General features: G+C 41.3%; 3 protein-coding genes across 5 annotated transcripts; 1 reads left to right on the top strand and 2 right to left on the bottom strand.

The window, feature by feature from the left end:
- Positions 1-2,848: 2,848 nt before the first annotated feature.
- bin2a (bridging integrator 2a) lies at positions 2,849-9,077 on the bottom strand. Of its 2 annotated transcripts, none has more exons than XM_030056100.1 (13): positions 8,988-9,077; positions 7,394-7,508; positions 7,223-7,303; positions 6,747-6,801; positions 6,543-6,637; positions 6,281-6,376; positions 6,032-6,139; positions 5,646-5,731; positions 5,454-5,529; positions 5,276-5,358; positions 4,039-4,693; positions 3,850-3,922; positions 2,849-3,712 (listed from the first exon to the last, which is right to left on the bottom strand). In XM_030056100.1, exons 2-12 carry the CDS (start codon positions 7,475-7,477, stop codon positions 3,869-3,871), a joined length of 1,473 nt encoding a protein of 490 aa, XP_029911960.1. In that variant the 5' UTR covers positions 7,478-7,508; positions 8,988-9,077; the 3' UTR covers positions 2,849-3,712; positions 3,850-3,868. The 2 variants fall into 2 exon arrangements, with proteins under 2 accessions (XP_029911960.1, XP_029911958.1); XM_030056098.1 differs by lacking the exon at positions 8,988-9,077 and adding an exon at positions 8,558-8,685.
- Positions 7,974-10,877, top strand: LOC115362246 (uncharacterized). The gene is made up of 5 exons (XM_030056101.1): positions 7,974-8,206; positions 9,279-9,384; positions 9,663-9,769; positions 10,011-10,183; positions 10,313-10,877. Exons 1-5 carry the CDS (start codon positions 8,050-8,052, stop codon positions 10,589-10,591), a joined length of 822 nt encoding a protein of 273 aa, XP_029911961.1. The 5' UTR covers positions 7,974-8,049; the 3' UTR covers positions 10,592-10,877.
- A 95-nt stretch (positions 10,878-10,972) lies between these two features.
- On the bottom strand, positions 10,973-19,050 carry racgap1 (Rac GTPase activating protein 1). Of its 2 annotated transcripts, XM_030056096.1 has the most exons (17): positions 18,886-19,050; positions 18,370-18,478; positions 18,055-18,257; positions 17,790-17,932; positions 17,630-17,699; positions 17,427-17,480; positions 17,256-17,333; positions 17,043-17,160; positions 16,721-16,863; positions 15,616-15,780; positions 15,397-15,492; positions 14,740-14,938; positions 14,204-14,309; positions 13,691-13,823; positions 13,079-13,232; positions 12,754-12,853; positions 10,976-12,528 (listed from the first exon to the last, which is right to left on the bottom strand). In XM_030056096.1, exons 2-17 carry the CDS (start codon positions 18,452-18,454, stop codon positions 12,453-12,455), a joined length of 1,923 nt encoding a protein of 640 aa, XP_029911956.1. In that variant the 5' UTR covers positions 18,455-18,478; positions 18,886-19,050; the 3' UTR covers positions 10,976-12,452. The 2 variants fall into 2 exon arrangements, with proteins under 2 accessions (XP_029911957.1, XP_029911956.1); XM_030056097.1 differs by lacking the exon at positions 18,886-19,050 and having other exon boundaries at positions 10,973-12,528; positions 18,370-18,466.
- Between the last annotated feature and the right edge of the window lie 207 nt (positions 19,051-19,257).

Below are 19,257 nucleotides of genomic sequence, written 5' to 3'. Positions count from 1 at the left end.
TTAACAAAGCAAGCAGACATTCCTGAGATTTTAACTCAAGTATGCAACCATATGCAACCATAGGCTTTAGAAGGCAGCACAGACAATACAGACTAGACAACAGGAGTTACCCTCAAATATGGTGGTGTCTGCATGAGTAGGAAACGATGTTACAGGCCCCATATCTGTAACTGCAAAAGCATAAAAGCATGAGTATGTTGATAACATGGCACAAACAAGAAGATAATGTTATCAGAGTATGTGCAGGAGCAGCTCCGCCAAGCATTTGGTGCAGTCAGAAAACGTCTAGTTACCCTTGGACATAGTCATTTTTGCTGGTGTAGAAAGCGTTGTGGAAGGTCCCATTTCTGATGCTGAAAAACACACCAGTTAAGCATGTTAAAATGGCACAAAGGATTAGTTTTTATATCTTCAGAGAAGTGAGCTTGGGGCACCTTGTGTAACTGCATAATGTCTCACAGCGGAGGGAATGTTTTTTTGTTGTGACACAGTAATCTGATTATCGTGGGCTGGAAGTGAAACAAACTTGTCAAACCCTAATTTGATTTCTGAATCCATATATTGTGACACAGTGTCTTAATCGGAGAGCACAAGCTGCAGTCTGTTCAGCGCCTGGGCAGAATATTCACGTAAAAGCTTGAAGCACTGAGTTGGCGTTTCACTCACTGCACAAGCGATTATGATAAAAAGCAAGTTCAAAGATCTAATTTGCACAAGGAGGCTGAACTCCCTTTATGCTCAGTGACAAAAAAAAAAAAAAAAAAAAAAAAAAAAACTATTAAAAAAATACATTTATTTCTCTTTCCTGGGTCTAAAACGGGGTTTTATGTCAGGTTCACGTAACTGGTAGGTTACCTGGATACTCACCATTGAAGGCTGGACTAGAGGTCATGATGAATGTCTTTTATTACCTGGGAAAAAAACATGAAAAACAAAAGGTAAGGAAGAAAAAGCAATATATACCAGTGTGTGATAAATAAAAACAACTAACATCCACAAACTGAGTGGGGGGAAACAAGCCCACAAAGCTTCCTAGTAACATAAAGGTTAGACAAACCAATTTCACAATGCTAACCTTTATTGTCCTACCGATACTAGCATCACACCTCAGTAAACAGCTGACTTTCTTTGTCTCAGTCACTTCAGTCTGAAGTAAACCAAACTCAGCCAAGCCCTTTACTGAAATAAACTTCTCCAGTCTACTTCCTCGTAACGACAAAAACATTTAACCTTGCTTTGACACGTAAAAAAAAACGCACAGAAACACATGCTAGCTAACTTTTCAGGTAAAAAGAGTCACTGAGACTTGACGGCACACAGCAACAGGCGGACATTATTCATCACAGCTGCCGTGTGAGCGCTCTTACCTGGGCGCAGCAGCTGCCAAGCCTCCAGCTCAAGACAAAACTTTCTCCCTGAGTCCAAAATGTCTTCAGAAAACCAATAATCTCTCTTGAATTTTAACCTGAGACTGTCCACGACTCTGTCAAAGCCTCGGGGCCTGAGTTTAGAAAACGTACCGAGCTTTGTCTATGGGTTTTTTCCTCTGCGCTCGTGAGTCACGCACGCTCTCGATTTCCGCCCGTCCCCTTCCCCCAAAACTCAAACTGGAGCGCTTGCCTCCTCAAAGATCGTCTATTAACAAGATGACTCAAAGACAGGTAAATCCGGAATAAGACAAAGCATGGGATGTCTTGGCAGTAGGAAGGAAGGAAGACTTTTTTTCTAATTGCAAAAATAAAATACCTTTATTTAACACAACACAAACAAAGGAAAATGAGTACTTAAAATATAGACCATTGTTTGGTGCTGGGTATTGTTGGCTGATGAAGGCCACACCAACCCTTAATACAAAATCTATTCTTACCACACGTCATAAAGGCACTTAAATATTTGCAGTGAGACAGTGCCTTGGACATTTTTCTCTGGACAGTCGGGTTTTGACTGGCTCCTAAAGTGTACTCACATTTTTTTTATGATTGTATGATTTTTTTATTATTATTATTTATTCTTATATAAAAAATAATATCAACATCCACATAGCATAGGAAAACAGAAACATTAACAATAAAATAGTATTAGTAATAACTATCCTCATATAAAAATTGGCTCAGAGGCAAAAAAGAAAGTACTGGGTATGTATGAACTGTAATTACAGGATGGTATTGGTGGGTCACTTGGAGTAGAGCAGTAGTTATGTATAAAAAGCAGTTACAGGATAGGAATAGCAATATGGCTTGAAAGTGTTCACGCATTCACAACTCACTCAAACCCATTGAGTGCCATGATTGATTCTCTGTTGCCTTTGATTGCCTCTGATCAGCTTTTGTTCATGCTTTACAATGTCAGCTACAACTGAAAACAAAAACCAAAGTGGTTTCTGTGTTCTGTTGGTGCATTTTAAAAGTAGGGAACATAAAACGAATTACATAATGAAAATTGTTCTTTGACTAATGTATTTGAAGAGACCATATCATTCACTATGCTGCATTACTGTCATATCTATGGAGGCCTCACAGTTTAGGAAGTCAGAGAAATCAAGGCTCATGAGTCGTGTTTATCAACCTAAAGCTGACTTTACAAGTATTTGCATGCAGGAAGCTCCTATCTGCAATTTTAACAGGATAACATCAATGCAGCATGCAGAAAACACCATCACCATGGCTACAGATCTGATAAAAGACAGAGGAATTCCTCATCACATTCACATGTACATCTCTGGATTTGTCCTTCGTACTCTCCATACACACACTTCATCCACAGAGAAGCAGCCAAAACAGACACAATGTTTTAAATGACTTACTCTATTTATTAGCTGATTTTGGTTACATTCAACTCCAAGTTCCTCTGATTTATTTGAGGCCTAAAAACCAGAATTATTGCTCAAATGTAAATTAATTCCAACCAAAATGGTATGGCATTCAAATATGACAAAAATGGATAATGCTGTCTTTTCTACACAGGTGATCAACAGATATAGGAGATTTGGGGTGTAGTAGGGAGCAAACTTATTATACATAATAAAATTGTTGAAATTTACCAAGGTAGAGATTAACAAATATTTCCCCGAACCGAGTCTGTAGCTGAAAATGAAATGAACACTGGAGTAACCAAAAACTGAAACTGTCTGCTCCGAAAACTAGGCACAAAATACAAACATTTGGGTTCATGTTTTGTTTGTCTTCAGTCCAAAGTTTGGAGTGGCAGATCTTTTTGGAAATGAATAAATTTTACAGTATCTGCTGTTAATATACTGATAAAGACCATCCTGAATTCATTTCCCTACAATTGGAATAAGGCAGTGTATTATTACATTTTCAATATTAATATTTGTTTTTAACATTGGAAACATAAAATAACTACTCTGATCTGGCCCAAATTATCTGCAAAATGCAAATTATGAATCATGCAATGACTCGCAAAAAAAAAAAGGGAAACTCATCCAGCATTTACATACTAACATATTTTTCCAATGGTAATCATGGTAATATACAGAGAAGAGAATTTAGTGTTAGGTAAAGGTATATGTACACTTGATTTCAGTAAAAGATAAATAACTAGAGAAAAATAACCATAAGAAAGAGTCCACATCATTAATCCACAAAGCTCTCACATAATAACTTGCTCCACACATTTCAGTCCTGCTGTCTCTTCATATTTCTGGCTCTGGTGCCACTGACGTCTTCCCTCTGCTCTGCATCCATTGTCGCAGCTGTCAAAATCAACTCAGGGTTCACACAGGTTGATGAAACTCTCAAACACAGAATCAAAGGAGGAAGATGAATGAAAATGCAAGACAGGTCAATGTGAAAAAGGTGAGTGCATACGTGAAGAAAACAAAACACCAACCTTATATCAAAGTTTATTGTTACACCACGGTGCTTTTTGAGTCTGGGGATGCCTGGCTTCCTGCAGGCACGTCCTAGACAGCAGAAAAAGTCAAGAGGAAAGGTCACAAGATTGAAGAATCATGATACAAAGCTGTGGAAAACACACAGGAGAGGCCTGCATCACGTTGCCTCAGCTGTAGTGACTAACCTTGTGAGGAAAGCTCAGCTCCTTGGAGTCAGAACCAAAGCCAGAAACTTCTCCATTCTCCAGTCCGTTTGATTTAGGGGTGTCAAGAGTTACGGGGCTGTCATCCTTCTCTTCTATGTGCAGCGGGCTGCTGCGGGCTGCAGACAGCTGGAGATCCAAACTCTCTGAATCACAGGAGTTGTTCAGTTCTGAGCTGCTATCACTTGGCAGAGCGTTCTCACCCTCTGCCTTATTATCAGAGGTGGCTGGACGCCGATCTGAAGAGGGATCAGGCTCAGACTCATCTTCTTTCACACCTTTGTCTTGCTCCCCTGGATTCTTATCTTCTCCTGACTTTAGCTCCTCAGCAGCGCTCCCTGTTGCAGCGTCTTCCCTCTCAGCATCAGGCCTCTCCTCCACAGAGTGGACGACGTTGCTGTGGGTTGATCCTGCATCTGAATCGCAGAGCTCAGGGAATGGGCTATCTGCAGGAGAGGATTGTGGGGAGACTGCAAGGGTGCTGCTCTCCCTGGACAGGGTCCCATGTCGAGGTTTATCCGGGGACTTGAAACTAAACCTCTGGGCAGGCTTAGGACTGTAGTTCATGTGGAACTCAGAAAAGCTGGCTTTCCATGATTTAGGGGACATCAAAGATCGTCTCTTCAGAGAACCATACCTGAAATATAGTAAAAAAGTAACATCCATCCTTATTCATAGAAATAAGAGCTGGTTTGATCCATTGTTCAGGCTCCCTACCCATATATGAGGTACAACAATGACTCATTAAAAGAATAGTTCAACTCAAAATTAGACTTCAGTCATATCAAAATTCACTTGAAAGCACTCCAGCAGAAGAATCTCCCTTCTGCTGCCGGGTAAGCATCCACAACAACCACAGCATTGTTAGTGAGCAAAATCTAGGAAATAATGAGGTAAATATTGGGCTTTTGGACACGTTGCAATTATAGCGCTAAAAAATACTTGGACTGTGCTGCACAAGCTGTTTGGAGAAATCTGACAGATAGAGCTGTAAAAAGATGGCTCCATTAACTTTAATAGTTTAGGAGAAGGCTGAGATGGAGGTACAGGGGAGAAATCACTGTGTGCTGGGTGGTCTTATTGACTTTCTGTGGCACTTTGGGTGGCATCAGCGTGAGTCGATAGTCACTGGATTCTTTTTTTGAGGTGAAGTGTCCCTTTAGATTATTCATGCATAAAGAAGAGCACAGAGGTCAGAGCCAAAAATACGGGAACGTACCGTTGCCATCCCTTCACGACAAACACCTTGTCTGGATGCTGAGCCTGAAGCTCCTTTATCACATTCTGTAGATCTTGGCTGAGCTAAAAGGAGAGGTTAAGGTAAAGAAAAATCTTCAGTGACTAATGTTGCGTGACATCTGAATTTAATTGCTGGACCAACACGCTACATAACTTACCGTGCTCATTTCCTTGAGGAAGGTGTCTCGTAAGGTTGAGATGGCCGAGAAGACTGACACATAGCAGCCAATGCGGCTTTGAGAGAAACATCAGAAAACAGGGTTTAAAACATAATCTAAGATGTAAGGTCATAGTAAGTCCACAGCCATCCTGCGGTAATACATAATTTACTATCAGGTGTCTTTGCTGACCTTTGGAAGAGAGTAGGGAGCTCCTCCTTCAGCTCACTGTTGATGCTCTCGTAGATGCTTTTGGCAGCGTTCACATCTTCCTCTGCCTGCAGAATGAAAAAACACCATCGGCCTTGGGCTCATTTGCAGTTTTTAATCAAATGAAATCTCAAGTTCAGGTTTATTGAGTGTCCTTAATCACCATTACAGTCTCAAAAGGCTTTACAGGCCCATGGTTGATAGGAAACAAAATGACACTGCTCTGATCTGAAGCCTCATACAGGGCAAGAAGTAACGCCCAAAAAAAAAAAGAAAAAAAAAAGCCAGAGGCCAAAAGGGGAAACATGGAAGAAATTCTCAGGAAGGATGAGACATAAAGTGAAAGCAGCCAGGCTATTGTTCCTGACCTTGGTTATCTTGACATCGTCCCTCTTCTTGGCAGTCTGTAGTGCCTCCAGCTGGTGACGGGAAGAGTCGTAGTCCACCAGTTTTCTCCCCCTCTTGGAGATTTTCTCCTGCAGATTGCAAACGACAGAAACTCCTGAAATATTGTCTGTGCGTCTCTGCTTGTTGAAGCGTGTCCGCCTGCCCTTGGCCCTCCAGTGTGCCTGGCATATTTATTCCCATTTGTGTACACACTTTTTTGCTTTCCTTACCCTGACATCTGGGAACTGCCCCATGTAAGACTCCATGGTGCGTACTGCCTGGTCTAATAGCTTCACCTCAAAGTCATTCCACAGCAAGTCCTCGCCCTTATTAGGACAAGAGCCAAAAACATTGCATTAATTATTTAAGAGGAAACAAAGAGAACGAGAAGAGAAAATGGGTTTTAAGTCAATGGCAATGTATGACTTTTTCCCTACAGTGGTATGGGTGATGTGGTTTTTCACCATCAATGACGTTAATTGTGAGTCTGACCTCTACAATGGCTCCCAAGTCCTCCTCTCCAGCCCAGTCCGTCTCATAAGCATCAAACAGAGACTGGGACAGGCGTCTGGAAGCCTCACGCATATCTGTAAACGAGCAGAACCAGAATCATTCATCATCAGGCTGCCATGCCGCTGAATGAGACTGTGGGCTATCTCTAGTTCTGCAGCATCTACAAACAAAAGCATTTTTCACCTCGGACTGCACTGAGGTAGCTCTTCAGGTCCTTGTATATTCGGTTCCCATCACTCTGCAAATAGGCAGAGGCATCACATGTCAGATTTATTATATTTATGATGATAGGTTTAGCGAGCGCAGTCCACAAATCATCTCATTATCTACACATTCACAGTAAAACATGGTGCTGCTATTTAAAATAGAATTTTTTGTGAGGCGATTTTTGCAACTTCCCTGGAAGTGGAGAAAAATGACAGTGAAAAAAAGTTTTGAAGTGAGAATATGGTTTTCAGTTAGGGATTATTTTCCTCTCGCTTACAATTTTCATGTCGTGTGTCCAGTCATTTGTATATTTTTCATTGATTCAAAACGTTGCATTTCAGAAATTCATGCTTTTCAAACCATTTTTCCAGTTTTTGTTGTTGATTTTCAAAATGAGGATACAAACATTATTTGACAGACTTTTAGTTTTAGTATTTAAGCAGGAGAATTACCTGCTGGTCATTAAAATTTTGAAGACAGTGCTCAAATTGTTCATCTCTGCTCTCCACTGTCTTCCCCAGTCTTTGCAACACCTGCAGAGAAACCACACATCAAACAACAGTAAAAACAAAAGGATAGTATGTTTTGGAATGTATATATACATATATTAAACGCTTATATACCTTTTCTTTGCCTCTACTCAGTTGCCTTTGAACTTTTTTAGCAAAGACCCCGGCACTTCCTTTTGGACTAGTATTCTCTGCCATCTCTTCTTCTCCTCTTGATTCTGTGCTTATTCTGGGATGCAGGGATATAAAAGAATATCTAATCACAAACAGTGCCACACTTATCATGTTGACATACAATTCTGCAGAATTTATATAACAAGCATACTGAATTTTGCTTAAAGTAGTTCAGGATTTGCATTAAATACACTTGCTTCAGAGGTTTCGTCATATTAGTAAATAAATTCCTTCTAGTTAAATCAGCAACTTCCTATAGAAAACAATCACAAATTTAATAAATGATTGTTTATAATAACCCTATCTGAGATTTTCACGAAAGCAGTGATGCTCGTGTATTTGCATTATGTTAAAATCTAATGAGCAAAACAGTGTTGGAGTTAATTAAATTGTTCATCATCTTGCTTGGGGCCACCTCGGGCCCTCCTTGGGACCCCTGGAGGTTCCACTTCTATCGGACCCGCTGTTGTAATTGGCCGCTAATGACTACAACACCCATAGTTCCTATCAGTCAAGCCACTCCTACGACTAGTATGGAGGTGGTGAACTTTACCCGGGACTGTTTATATTTCTTTATGTGACAAAGGGGTGGTGCAATGATAGAGTACGAAGCTGCTGTGCTGCTCCGCCAGCTGCAGGACACGATCATGGGCAGCACTTTAGTCAAATGCGCGATCACAGACGTGGGGATCCAGTGGGCCGGGTGGGCCATCGCTGCGGCTCTCAAAACCGAGAAGTTCTATGATCTGGCAGGTAAATGTGAAATGTTGACGGGCAACATTTTCCTTCTGAAACTTTGTGGCCGTGGGTCAGTCAGTTTCGCAGCCTCTTCCAGTGAAGCGTTTCTTTTTTGCAGTGAAATGCGACTGAAAACCAAAAAACGCATGCAAGAAACAAGCCGATCTAGGTTGGTGAATCCCTGACGAGGCTGTGACAGAAGTAGGACTTTTAAAAAATTGTGCGTTTGTTTTTACAACGAAATGTTCAAGTGTCACTGTTGCAAAACGCTTGTTATCTAAAATAGCTTCGTTGTGAAACAGCCCGAGAGCTCCTCCTTCAGCTTAAGAAGCGCCATAATAATGGATTAAATCAGATTAGTTGAACCTTAAACAGGGCGCACCGCTTCTTGATGGCTGCACTGGTCCAGTTAAATCAGCAAATCACAGCTTCATGTACCTTTGTCACCACTGGACCACACATTTAATTGGGTCAAGACCAGCATTTACACCTGTGCAGGTGCAATTATTAATGCATTTTTTTATTATTATTATGAATGCCTTTGATCAGTGAGAACTACACTTTGATCACTTGAGCTTTAATTTATTTGATTGATTTTAGGCTGTTAGGTTCAGAGAGCATTAGTAATTAGGTAAGTATGATGATATTTATGGCATCTTTTCAGCATGCAGAAATGATCCAAGTACAGATCACAGATAGAATTAAATTTCTTAAAGAGTGCAATAGAGAGAGATGTGATTAGGCATTTTTCCAATCAGTAATTAAAATATTCATTACTGTGCCATGGAGAACTTACCTCTGGACACCGGTGAACTGACTTCTTTTCTAATTTGACAAATGAATCACCTTGACAATTGCCTTTCCGCCCGTCCTCTTCTGATCCTCCACTGTGATCTGTGTTCCTGGAAATTTTACCCTTGTACTTTGGAACCAATTGTCTGACCGTTCCCGGGTAAAAGATTTATTGAACACGCCTTACTCTGCAATAAGTATGGTAGTAATAGATAGAGACATGCACCATAAAGACATACGCCAAAGCCTGAGTGTGGGCTTGTCTGCACTGTTGTTTGTTTGTTTTTTTTTCTAGGATCTGGCACATTTATACTGCTTGCCCACCTGAGTCGTATTTGGGGAGGAGCCAGCCACATTCGGCAGAATGTGCAGACAGGGCTGGTGACAGCATGGGGGCTCAGGTAAGCTCAGGTGACCCCATCCAGTGTCTCAGTTTTATCAACAACCATGCACAGTGCAACTTAACAAAACAAGAGGAACACAGCAATTTCTACCATTCCTCTATTCCATCTCTTGGTTGTTGCATTAAAATCCACCTAATTGTGTATCAGCGAGGATATAGAGGGTCCTTGGCGAGGTCACTGTTGAGGAACCAAGGAATGTTGGGCCTTAAAGTTGGGTTAATGAATAATGCCTTGGTTAATGTGAGCGAACAACGCTAACCATGTTCTTTTTGCAGACTGGGAACATTCCTCTTCATGCGGATCTTGAAGGACGGTCACGATCGCAGGTTCAACAATGTCAGAGACAGTCCAGGGACTTTCTTTGTATACTGGAGTATTCAAGGTATCTGGAAGTGCTGGAGGCAACTCTCTTCACTGAGCCACTCATTACCATAGTCCTTGACCAATGCAGCACATTTTAGAGGGAGGAACCCGTGTATAAATCACTGTATCTTTATATGCATTTATTCTTGGATTCTTGGATCACGACTGAGTATGACAGCGTTTTAGTACGGTGCATTTGCAGAGGTAGATGTGGAAGTATCTAGTTAAACATGATGACATTTTTTTCTTGTTTGTCCCAGCTGTGTGGATATTTATGACCCTCCTGCCCACCCTCATGCTGAACACTGAGAGGCGAAGTGTGCCTCTGGGTGTGAGGGACTACATTGGTTGGTCTTTATGGGGCATTGGCTTTGCTTCTGAGGCTATTGCAGACCAGCAGAAGTGGCTTTTCAAAAGTGATCCAGACAATGCTGTAAGTCAAACGTAACGAACCATAAACTGGCCCGATGGTTGTATTCTGTCATCAAATTCTTCTCTGTGACTGTGACTCCATTTGGATTTTCCATCATTAATTAATGGCAAATTATTTTTGTCCAACCAGGGAAAATTCATCCAGAGTGGACTGTGGGCCTACAGCCGACACCCAAATTACTTTGGAGAGATCTTGCAGTGGTCAGGCCTGTGGCTCTCTGCCTCATCTGTGATGGAGGGTCCCCAGTACTTGAGCGTGGTGTCACCCCTCTTCGTCTGGTTCCTGCTGCGCCATGTGAGCGGCATCCCCATCCTGGAGAGGCAGGCCATGAAGAAATGGGGATCAGACCCGGCCTTCCAGGATTACATTAAGAACACTCCTCTCCTCTGGCCATGGCCGAGATTTTGATATTAACATGTTTACTTGTCGCTCAGACATCCTAAATACCTCAGATTTTACATGTGAATACAACTTTGAATGTTTACCAGTTGCCTCATTTGAAGGCACATGTCGACATTCATGAGAAATGTTCTGAATATACAATTATGTGAGAATATGCAGTTGTCTTTCATTTTTGTGCTATCACTTGTTGTCAAACTTTCTTACAAAACAAGTCCTTCATAACCAGTTTCAACAAAACCTGTACATTTATCATGAATGCTAATAAAGTGCACTGGACATGAAAGAATCTATGTATTCCCCAAAGAATTAAATCCTTTATTTCCAGTTTTTAATCTCTTCACTGATATTTATGTCAGTTCTGAGAAGAGTGAAGAGAAATGCATGTAGTTTGGAGGTCAAAGGAGTCTTAAGTGAATGTTGAACATCTGGATTTCATAAACTTAAGTTGCCCTTCAGCTCATAGAAAACAGCACTGATGAAATCATAGGAAGGAAAGAAACCAGATCATTTCACAAGAAACAGACACATAAGACATTTTGGTAAAGGTGAGAATTGTATTTTACAAATTGCATTAATTGTATACAAAGTGTATTCATGTACAAAATGAGTCCTACTGGTTAAATCACAAAATGCCACAATTTCTGAACTGGCGTATTTTCTTAAAAGTAATTGCCTTATGCAAAGTATTGCTGTCTAATAAGCCTCCCACTATACATTACTGAGTGGAATAAAGTCTGTCAAGGAGCAAAACAATCCAACAATGAACACTTGATTAGGACCACTCTGAGTGCAGAACATTCAACACTCACTATGAAAAAGATAATTGTAATTGTTTTGTGCCATTTTCAAGACACTGGGAACTACAAATAATATCACATCCAATCATGCTTGCCTTGCATAGATGATTACAAAGATGATCTAGCTAATACGGGAGCTATGACCTGAGGTCCTATTGCTTCATTTGCACAACTACATTTTGCAGTAAAAAGGTGCACTAGGCAAGTGCAGCTTGACTGAAGTGAGTACCTTTTAGACTCTACCGATAAAAACATGTGGAGTAAGCATGTAATTCATCTACATGACTCCCATCAGACTGGCTCCAATAGATGGTACATGCTTAAACCATATTTTTGTCAGCCGAGTGTAAAAGGCACTTTGGTTGACTGCATGGGATTTTTACGTAGTGCACCTTTACGTGGCATGAAAGGAAAATGGGAATTGTGAATGTAAATGTACAGTATAATTCACCAGGGGTGGAGACAGTCAATTAATATTCCATAGATCAGTACATTTGTCATGGATCACATTGCATTCAAACACACACAAAAAAATACAAACATGAAAACTACGTGATGACTACATGCTGTCTTGGGTGTGAAACTAAGGTCCAGAAAGAAAACCTCAAGAGTCAATTCTTCAACCTCTGAGTGATACATGAGTTGAAAAGCTGTCAAATTAAATTCCAAACCTATCTTTGTGAGCATGTCAGCTTCAGTCATGGACATTTTTTTAACCTGCGCCCAAATTTCTCAAACAAAGTAATGCACAACATCGTAATGTTATGATGTTAAATGAGAATGCCACATTAGACGAGGCAAAAGCCTCAGCTATTAAACTCCACCAACTGTGCGCATAGATTAAAAACCTACCACATGGTTAGAAAAATAATCCTCTTACAAACACTTAAAAACATCAAAATACAAATCTTACCATTTTGAAATATTAAAACAAATGTATAGAAAGGGAGCATAAAATGGATGTGCTTATAGCTAATACAGAAGCTGTACCATACTTTGTGCCATAACATTTTATTGTTTGGTATTGCAGTGTAAATAAAGAGGCTGAAGTGCTCCGAGGCTACCATGAATTACTTCAGGAGTGGAGATGCAAAGAAGTTTCCTTGGCGAGAAAATCCCAATTCTGATTTGCTCTTGCTCCCAAATCTGCAATATAGGATGCAAGAGCCATAATCAATAAAAAATGAAGAGCAATGAAGGATATTTATACATTATGCAGCAGATTAACTCCCGTGAAGGGCTTTGGCTAAAGACAGACATATTCTGATGCTTCAGGAAAATGTAACTCCAGCATCTTTAAGAATCATGTGAGTCAGCGCTATTTGACAGTCGTGCTACATTATCAGATCAACGAGTTGTGTGTGTGTTTACCTGGGTGTCAGGGTGGACTTCATGCGCTGAGACAGTGAGCTGGACGAGGGGGTTTTGCTAAGCTGGTGCTCAGGAGTGGTAAGAGGTCCCAGAATGCTCACTGCAACAATGCACAGTAAACATTACAATATATTCTCAGAGTCTTCAAACGCATCCAAAAAACAAAAACTTCAGGCACAGAAGTGCACAATATACGAGTAAGGAGCTCACTGGTGACTGAATATTCTCATCTCTTATTAAAATGCACCTCAGGCTCAATCAGTGTAAAGTTGATTGTACCAAGTGTTGTACAAGCATCGGTGAACAAGCTGCAGCGTATACATACCCCCCAGTTGGTTTTGTCCCTTGCTTTTCATATCAGGGGTGGCATAGCAGTTTGCATTCTCGATGATCATGTGATCAGAGTTTGGCGGCTCATTTTCCACCATCACAAACTGGCGCCAGTAATCCGCAGGCAGAACCAGCAGACGCTCAACAACCTGAAAACAGCATCAGTAACAATACATAGAAAGGACATTTCAGTGTGTTGCTTCATCCGCCTCCAGTACAGAGCCAAGCTGGAAGCAAAGCAGCCTTGGGCTAGAGCTTAAGTCACAGAGGAATTACTATAAATGAAAGCACGGTGCTGTGACAATTCTGTGAATTGTAATATTATATATTTAGTAGCTGTCTGGAGCTCTTTCTATACTTGAATTAGTTGGGTTATAGGATTATCTCTCAAATCCAGATTATTTTGCTGCATACTACGATCATGATTATTGTTCACATTCACTCTCAATAATTTGGAGTAAACAATTATTCACTACTTTTTTCATCTTATGTGCATCTCAACTAGTTTCAGGAACAATACACATTCTAGCTGAAAGGCAATGTTTCTGTACGTTTTGCTCCTAAAATCATGATACATAAGTATACATGATTAATAGTGCAGCCCTACCTTAGGCTGCCGTTTGGTGTCCTGCAGGATTGTCATTGGTTCAGGGTTGGGAACTGCATGCCCCACGATGGTCGGGCCAAACACTCGAGCCAGGTTGCTGATATCCATCTTGGTGTCTGTGCTGTGAGCAACTCTGAAAAGATTTTGTTGTTGGTATGGTTGAGCTGTTCATGAAATTCTGAGCACAGATTTGGCTTGAGGCAATTTAAGGCAATTAAAAAGAGAAGAACGCATCAATTTTTTAAGCTCAGTTTTTGAAATTATAAAACTTAAAGCTTGAAAGATCACATCCCTGTGAGTTAGCAAGTCCAAAATAACAAAAAATCAATTTGTGGCAAAAAAAATAAAAATAAAAAAAAATAAGCAAGAAAACAAAACAGAGTGAACATTTTAACATGTCTCCTGATATGCATAGCCAAATGAGTAATGACAGAAACCACAATAATGACAGAAACCGGATTACATGTGTCAAGGCCACATCAATACTATATTAAGCTCAGAACAGCCACTAACCTCTGGAGGTGAAGGGCTAAGAAAGCCAGTGTGTCCCTGTTGGCCTGTGGCAGGTCACTGATGGTTTGGTACATTAGAGCGATGCTGTTGTCTTCATCGGAAATCTCTGAGGGAAAACAAAGTAAACAATTTGTCAGTAGACAGAGGGAAATGGGTTGTGTTGATTTATCACAAGTGACAATAGCTTGAAACCAATAGTATCCGATTCCAACAATAAGTAAATACCAAAAGACTAACAAGCTGAAGGATTGACCCGTCACTGAGTTTTTCTTCATATATTTAACTTCAAGTGACTGAAATTTTCCCCTCACTGCTCGAGACAAATTGCAATAAGAAACATAAAACTTGCATTTAATGGGGTCTTTTGGTACATTTCTATTGACAAAAAAAAGAAAAAAAAAACAACTCACAAAAACGTGACAGCAATTTCAAGTAATATCACATTTTTCTCATTTCTGATATACTTGTGCAGCCTCAGCCTGCATGTCACATGGTTCACTGGCACACTTCTTATCACCAGTCGTACACACACTGACCCGCTGCGTCCATAAAGGCCCGGTTGAGGCGGAAAGTGAGCAGGGGCTCCTTGAGATTCCTCAGGAAGTCCTTGAGCAGGCCGGTGATGGCGTGGATGTCGTCCACCTTGCTGAGCAGAGGAATGGTCTTACCACGCAGGAACTTCTCCTTCAGCTCCTTCACGGTGCGCTCGGCACCAGACAAGCGGTACAGGCCGGTCTGAGGAAAGAGAGGCAATTATTCAACTGAGATTCATCGTTCATTGTTTACTATTGTTAAACGAAGACACAGCCTGCAAAACCTCTGAAACGACATGTATGTCCTCCAGATCAAGTACCCCTGCTTGTGTAAATAAATAAAATGAAAAGATGCTACACTAGTTCATGACTGGACCAAATTTTTCCAAATCTAACTTAGACATTTATTAAGTTTTATCAAACGGAAATAAATAAAACATACTGTTTACAAGAAAGAAAGCAGTACTTTTGTTTCAAAACAGAAAACTGACTAAAATAATTCATGATAATATCATAACAAAAGAGAAACTGAGAGTATAATTTTCAAATACTCCACAGCTTTTAACTCACTAACAAGGACAGTTAAGGTTCAGCTCTTCCTATTCTTGGTGGATTAAGAAGGATTAGCTCCATGTCTGCAATGCTGTCTGTCTAACCCACCTCATGCAGGCCCCTTTGCTCAATCTCGTTGATGCAGTGGACCACAAGGGGAGGAATCATGGGTGATGTGACTGAGACATAGTCTGCGAGCGTGCCCTGGATATCAACAAAGGAGATACGTGGGAAAGCTCTTAGCACTGTGATGAAGATGGGGGGAAACAGGAAATGAACAATGCACTATGCTTGTATCTGAACATCAAGAGAGAAATCAGCAATTACCTCCCCGATTTTGACAGGTGTGCCAACAAAGTTGGGGATGCACGGCAGGGGACAACGCTCACGGCACTCGGGGTGCGTGACCACTCTGCAGTCACGACACTTCAGAGAGATCTTCCCAAATTTGATCCTCTTTCCGCAGGGCACACAGGACTCTGGCTTAATGACCTGAGGCACAAACAAGACAGGATTTAGTAAAGCTGGTGGGTGAACAGCTGCAAACCTACCATCAGAACCAAGGTAACACACTGAGCTTTAGCAAATGATTTTTGATCAATCTAAGACTGACAGTAGTTTCACCTGTGTGTACAGTGAAACTAAGAGCAGTGCATAAGTACAAAGGCACAGTGTGCAGTGATTTAGTTCGCTTTGTAAACACATGTAAACGCTTTAAAACACTGCATACGGCCTCAACAAAATTCGCTTTGCACCACCACAAAAGCACCAAGTCCAAACCACAAAGACGGGAAACTGCCTCTAATCTTCTTGTCACACAAGCTGACCAAAAAAGATTTTTTTGCCAGAAAGCTGTACTGTCCCAGTGCTTTCAGGGTCACAGTCCTCACAGCTTATAAAGTTTAACCCCAGGAAAATTTAAGGCAAAATGCCTTTTTAAAAGGATAATCCAGTTATTTTCAACTTGGGCTTTGCTTTCCTACTTTTTTCACATCGCACTGACAGTGACTTCTGTGCCCTCCCGTGTGTGCATCAAGATTTGCTGCCAGCAGAGTAAACAAGGGTGTGTGAATTGAACACTGCCAAAAAGTATCAAACAGGCCCTTATAAATGAGATGTTCACTCACGACTATGTAAAGATGCGTAACTGCAGTGAGTGTTGAAAGGGCAAGTTTTAATCATTTTTTGGGTTCAACTATTTCCCTTGGCCTTGGTGGAGTGTATTGAGAGCAGTGATCCCTGCAAACTGAGAGGAAAGTAAAGGTTTACGGTGGAAAAAAACTGATGAAATTTTGATTAGACCCACATGATGGTAAAAACTCCAGAAGGCCCGAATTGAAAATAAACAGGATTTTACATGAATCAGAAGTCAAAAACAACTCTTGTATTATGATTAATTAAATGTTGTATATCACACAGGTGAAGCACTTACAGTTTTGGAGACAAACTCATGAAGGCGGACGCCGCCGTTGCTCTGTGGAGTGCTGGGCTCCGCTCTTATCTCTCGCTCGGGCTTGTCAGGCTGTTTGAAGACATAGTCAGACTTGACAGACTCGGAGTCCCACTCCAAAGCAGCTGAACAGGGAAGATACAAAATAAATTCTTACAATCAGTGCTGCACATTCAGACTAAACAGCAGAGCAGCAATACAATACAATATGCATTTTTCTGTGTAACATAAATTCAGATTTATTTTATTATGGTCTTATGATTACACTTATGACAGCATTACAGCAGTATAATAGAAATCTAACCAGTCTTTCTCCTGCTGCGAGTCCAATAGGGAACACTCTCAATTGTCGACACTGCCTCAACAGGCCCTCCATCTGCAGGAACCGTCACTGTGGTCTTGGCCACAATGGACTCATTTCCCTGTCACAAACAAACACTCAAGTCAGTCAGACTGCCCGTGCACAACAAAACCACAGCATGAAATTTCTCTGACCAAAGACAAGGTCAATACTTACCCTCTCGGAGGTCCTGCCTGTTGATCGAGACTTTTTGGAGGCAATTGGAGGACCATCGGTATGATTTCTAGATGAGCGCTGGAAAAAGAAAAAAGACAAAGAGCAGATTGTTGTTGGCTGTTCTTGGGAGGAAAATAATACCAAATGGCTGGCTTGGAAAATTGCACATACCCTCTTTTCTCGCCTCTTGAGTCGCACTGTCCTCACAACAGAGGAGTCCCAGTCCTGTCACAAATCACACAAACCACAATCAGCTTTAAAGAAGAAGAAAAAAAATGGATTGCACACCTTTTAAAAGAACTTTTCTAACTTGGGTTTGTGCTGAATGAGTCTGCAGTGAAGTGCAGATAATGCTGAGGAGGAGAAGGACTTACAAGAGAGTCATCAGATTTGTCATAGCTGATGTCTGACAAGATGGAGGCAGACTCATCTATGGGCGCCAGTCTGTAATGAACATCAGTAAATAAGAGTTAAGCCACTCTCTCAGTATCAGAGAGGAACTTCCACATGTAGGTGTGTATACAGGTTGCTTACCGTCGGCTGGCATTCAAGTTAGATGGCCCCTGGGATCGTGCGTTGAGGAAGGCCAGAGCTGACCGCTGCTCCTCATTCAGCTGGATGCTGTTGGTGGATCCCTCACTGACCAGGAGCTCCCGGATCAACTGGATTTGACGATCCTGTATGACAGAAAAGCAAACGAAGGACAAATATGAGAAATCACTTGATATTGGTAAAATAACAGGAGAGACGATTCAAAGAAATATCAGCACACTAGGGTCAGCACTTTAATCTCACATACCAACTTCTCACAATCAGCCTCAGCCTTCTGGCGCCGCCGGATCTCCACATCCACTTGGTTGCGGGCATGCTTGAGTTTGACCTCCAAGGCTCCCTTCTCAGTCTCTGCTTTGGCGAGAACCTCCTTGCAAGAGCCCAGCTCCTGCTCAAGCCTCAGCCATTTTCGGCGACAGTCATCAAAGTTGAGTGCCATCTGAATGAACTCTGCAAAGAGGGGGAGGCAAACAAGGCAGGCATATTTACCAGGACCTGTGGCATCTTGTCTCGGTGCAACACTGGAATCAAATGTGAAGCCAAGTGTAAATAAATGACTCACGGGGTTCAACGCCCTCATTGAGGATGTCAATTTGTGACCTCAGCTGATCAAATAAGCTGTGCAGGTTCAATACAGCCGTTTCCATGGTGTCCTGTAAGTTTTAAAGACCCTTTAAAAGGAGAAACACAAGTTGATTAAATATAGTTCGCTCATAGGATAGCCAGGATTTCAAAATAAGACAAACTGGACTGCAGTGTGGTTGCTTTGATGGTAAACAGGCATGGACAAAATACACCTCGATTGTTTTTGATAATGCCATTAAACAAACAAATGGCAGCGCAAACTACTCAACAAAATACGTCTCGATAAACTACAACTACGTTCAGTGAATCTTAACCTAGCAATGAAGAGTTAGCTAGGCAGCGATATTTTTCTCTGAGGAATAACACCTCCAGGAAATGCACACGCCTCGCCTCCAGCACTCCTGTGCGATTCAAAAAATTACACACCGACACCATTTACTTCACTAACTTTTTCTTAGCCGCGGTATAATGTCGGTAAACATCAGCTACGCACCTTCTCGTCTCTGTGGAAACGAAGTACCCGCTGATAAACAGTGTTCCTCAACGCTGGTTAGCTGGCGTAGTGTATTTTCCTTTGGTTTTCTTTATAAATAGCACCGGCTGGTTGCTCTTTTGTCCGCATCCTCCGCTCTGCTCCCACACCGCAGTCACATTCGAGCGCGTTGCATTTCAAATTTAGCCGCTAGCCAATGAGCGAACAGCTCAGCCGCGGCGTCAAGACACACGACAAAGCAAGAAATATTGTTTCCGGTGGCAACCATCAAAATAAAAGCATTATTGACGCGGCACCATTGCCTCCCTTGTAAGAAAACGGCTCAGATTATGACAGAATATGTGATAATAATAATAATAATAATAATAATAA

Source organism: Myripristis murdjan, chromosome 7 (genome assembly GCF_902150065.1).
Source record: "Myripristis murdjan chromosome 7, fMyrMur1.1, whole genome shotgun sequence".
NCBI lineage: Eukaryota > Metazoa > Chordata > Actinopteri > Holocentriformes > Holocentridae > Myripristis > Myripristis murdjan.
The sequence above is the reverse complement of the archived record's forward strand: the minus strand, read 5'-3'. Positions and strand labels throughout refer to the sequence as shown.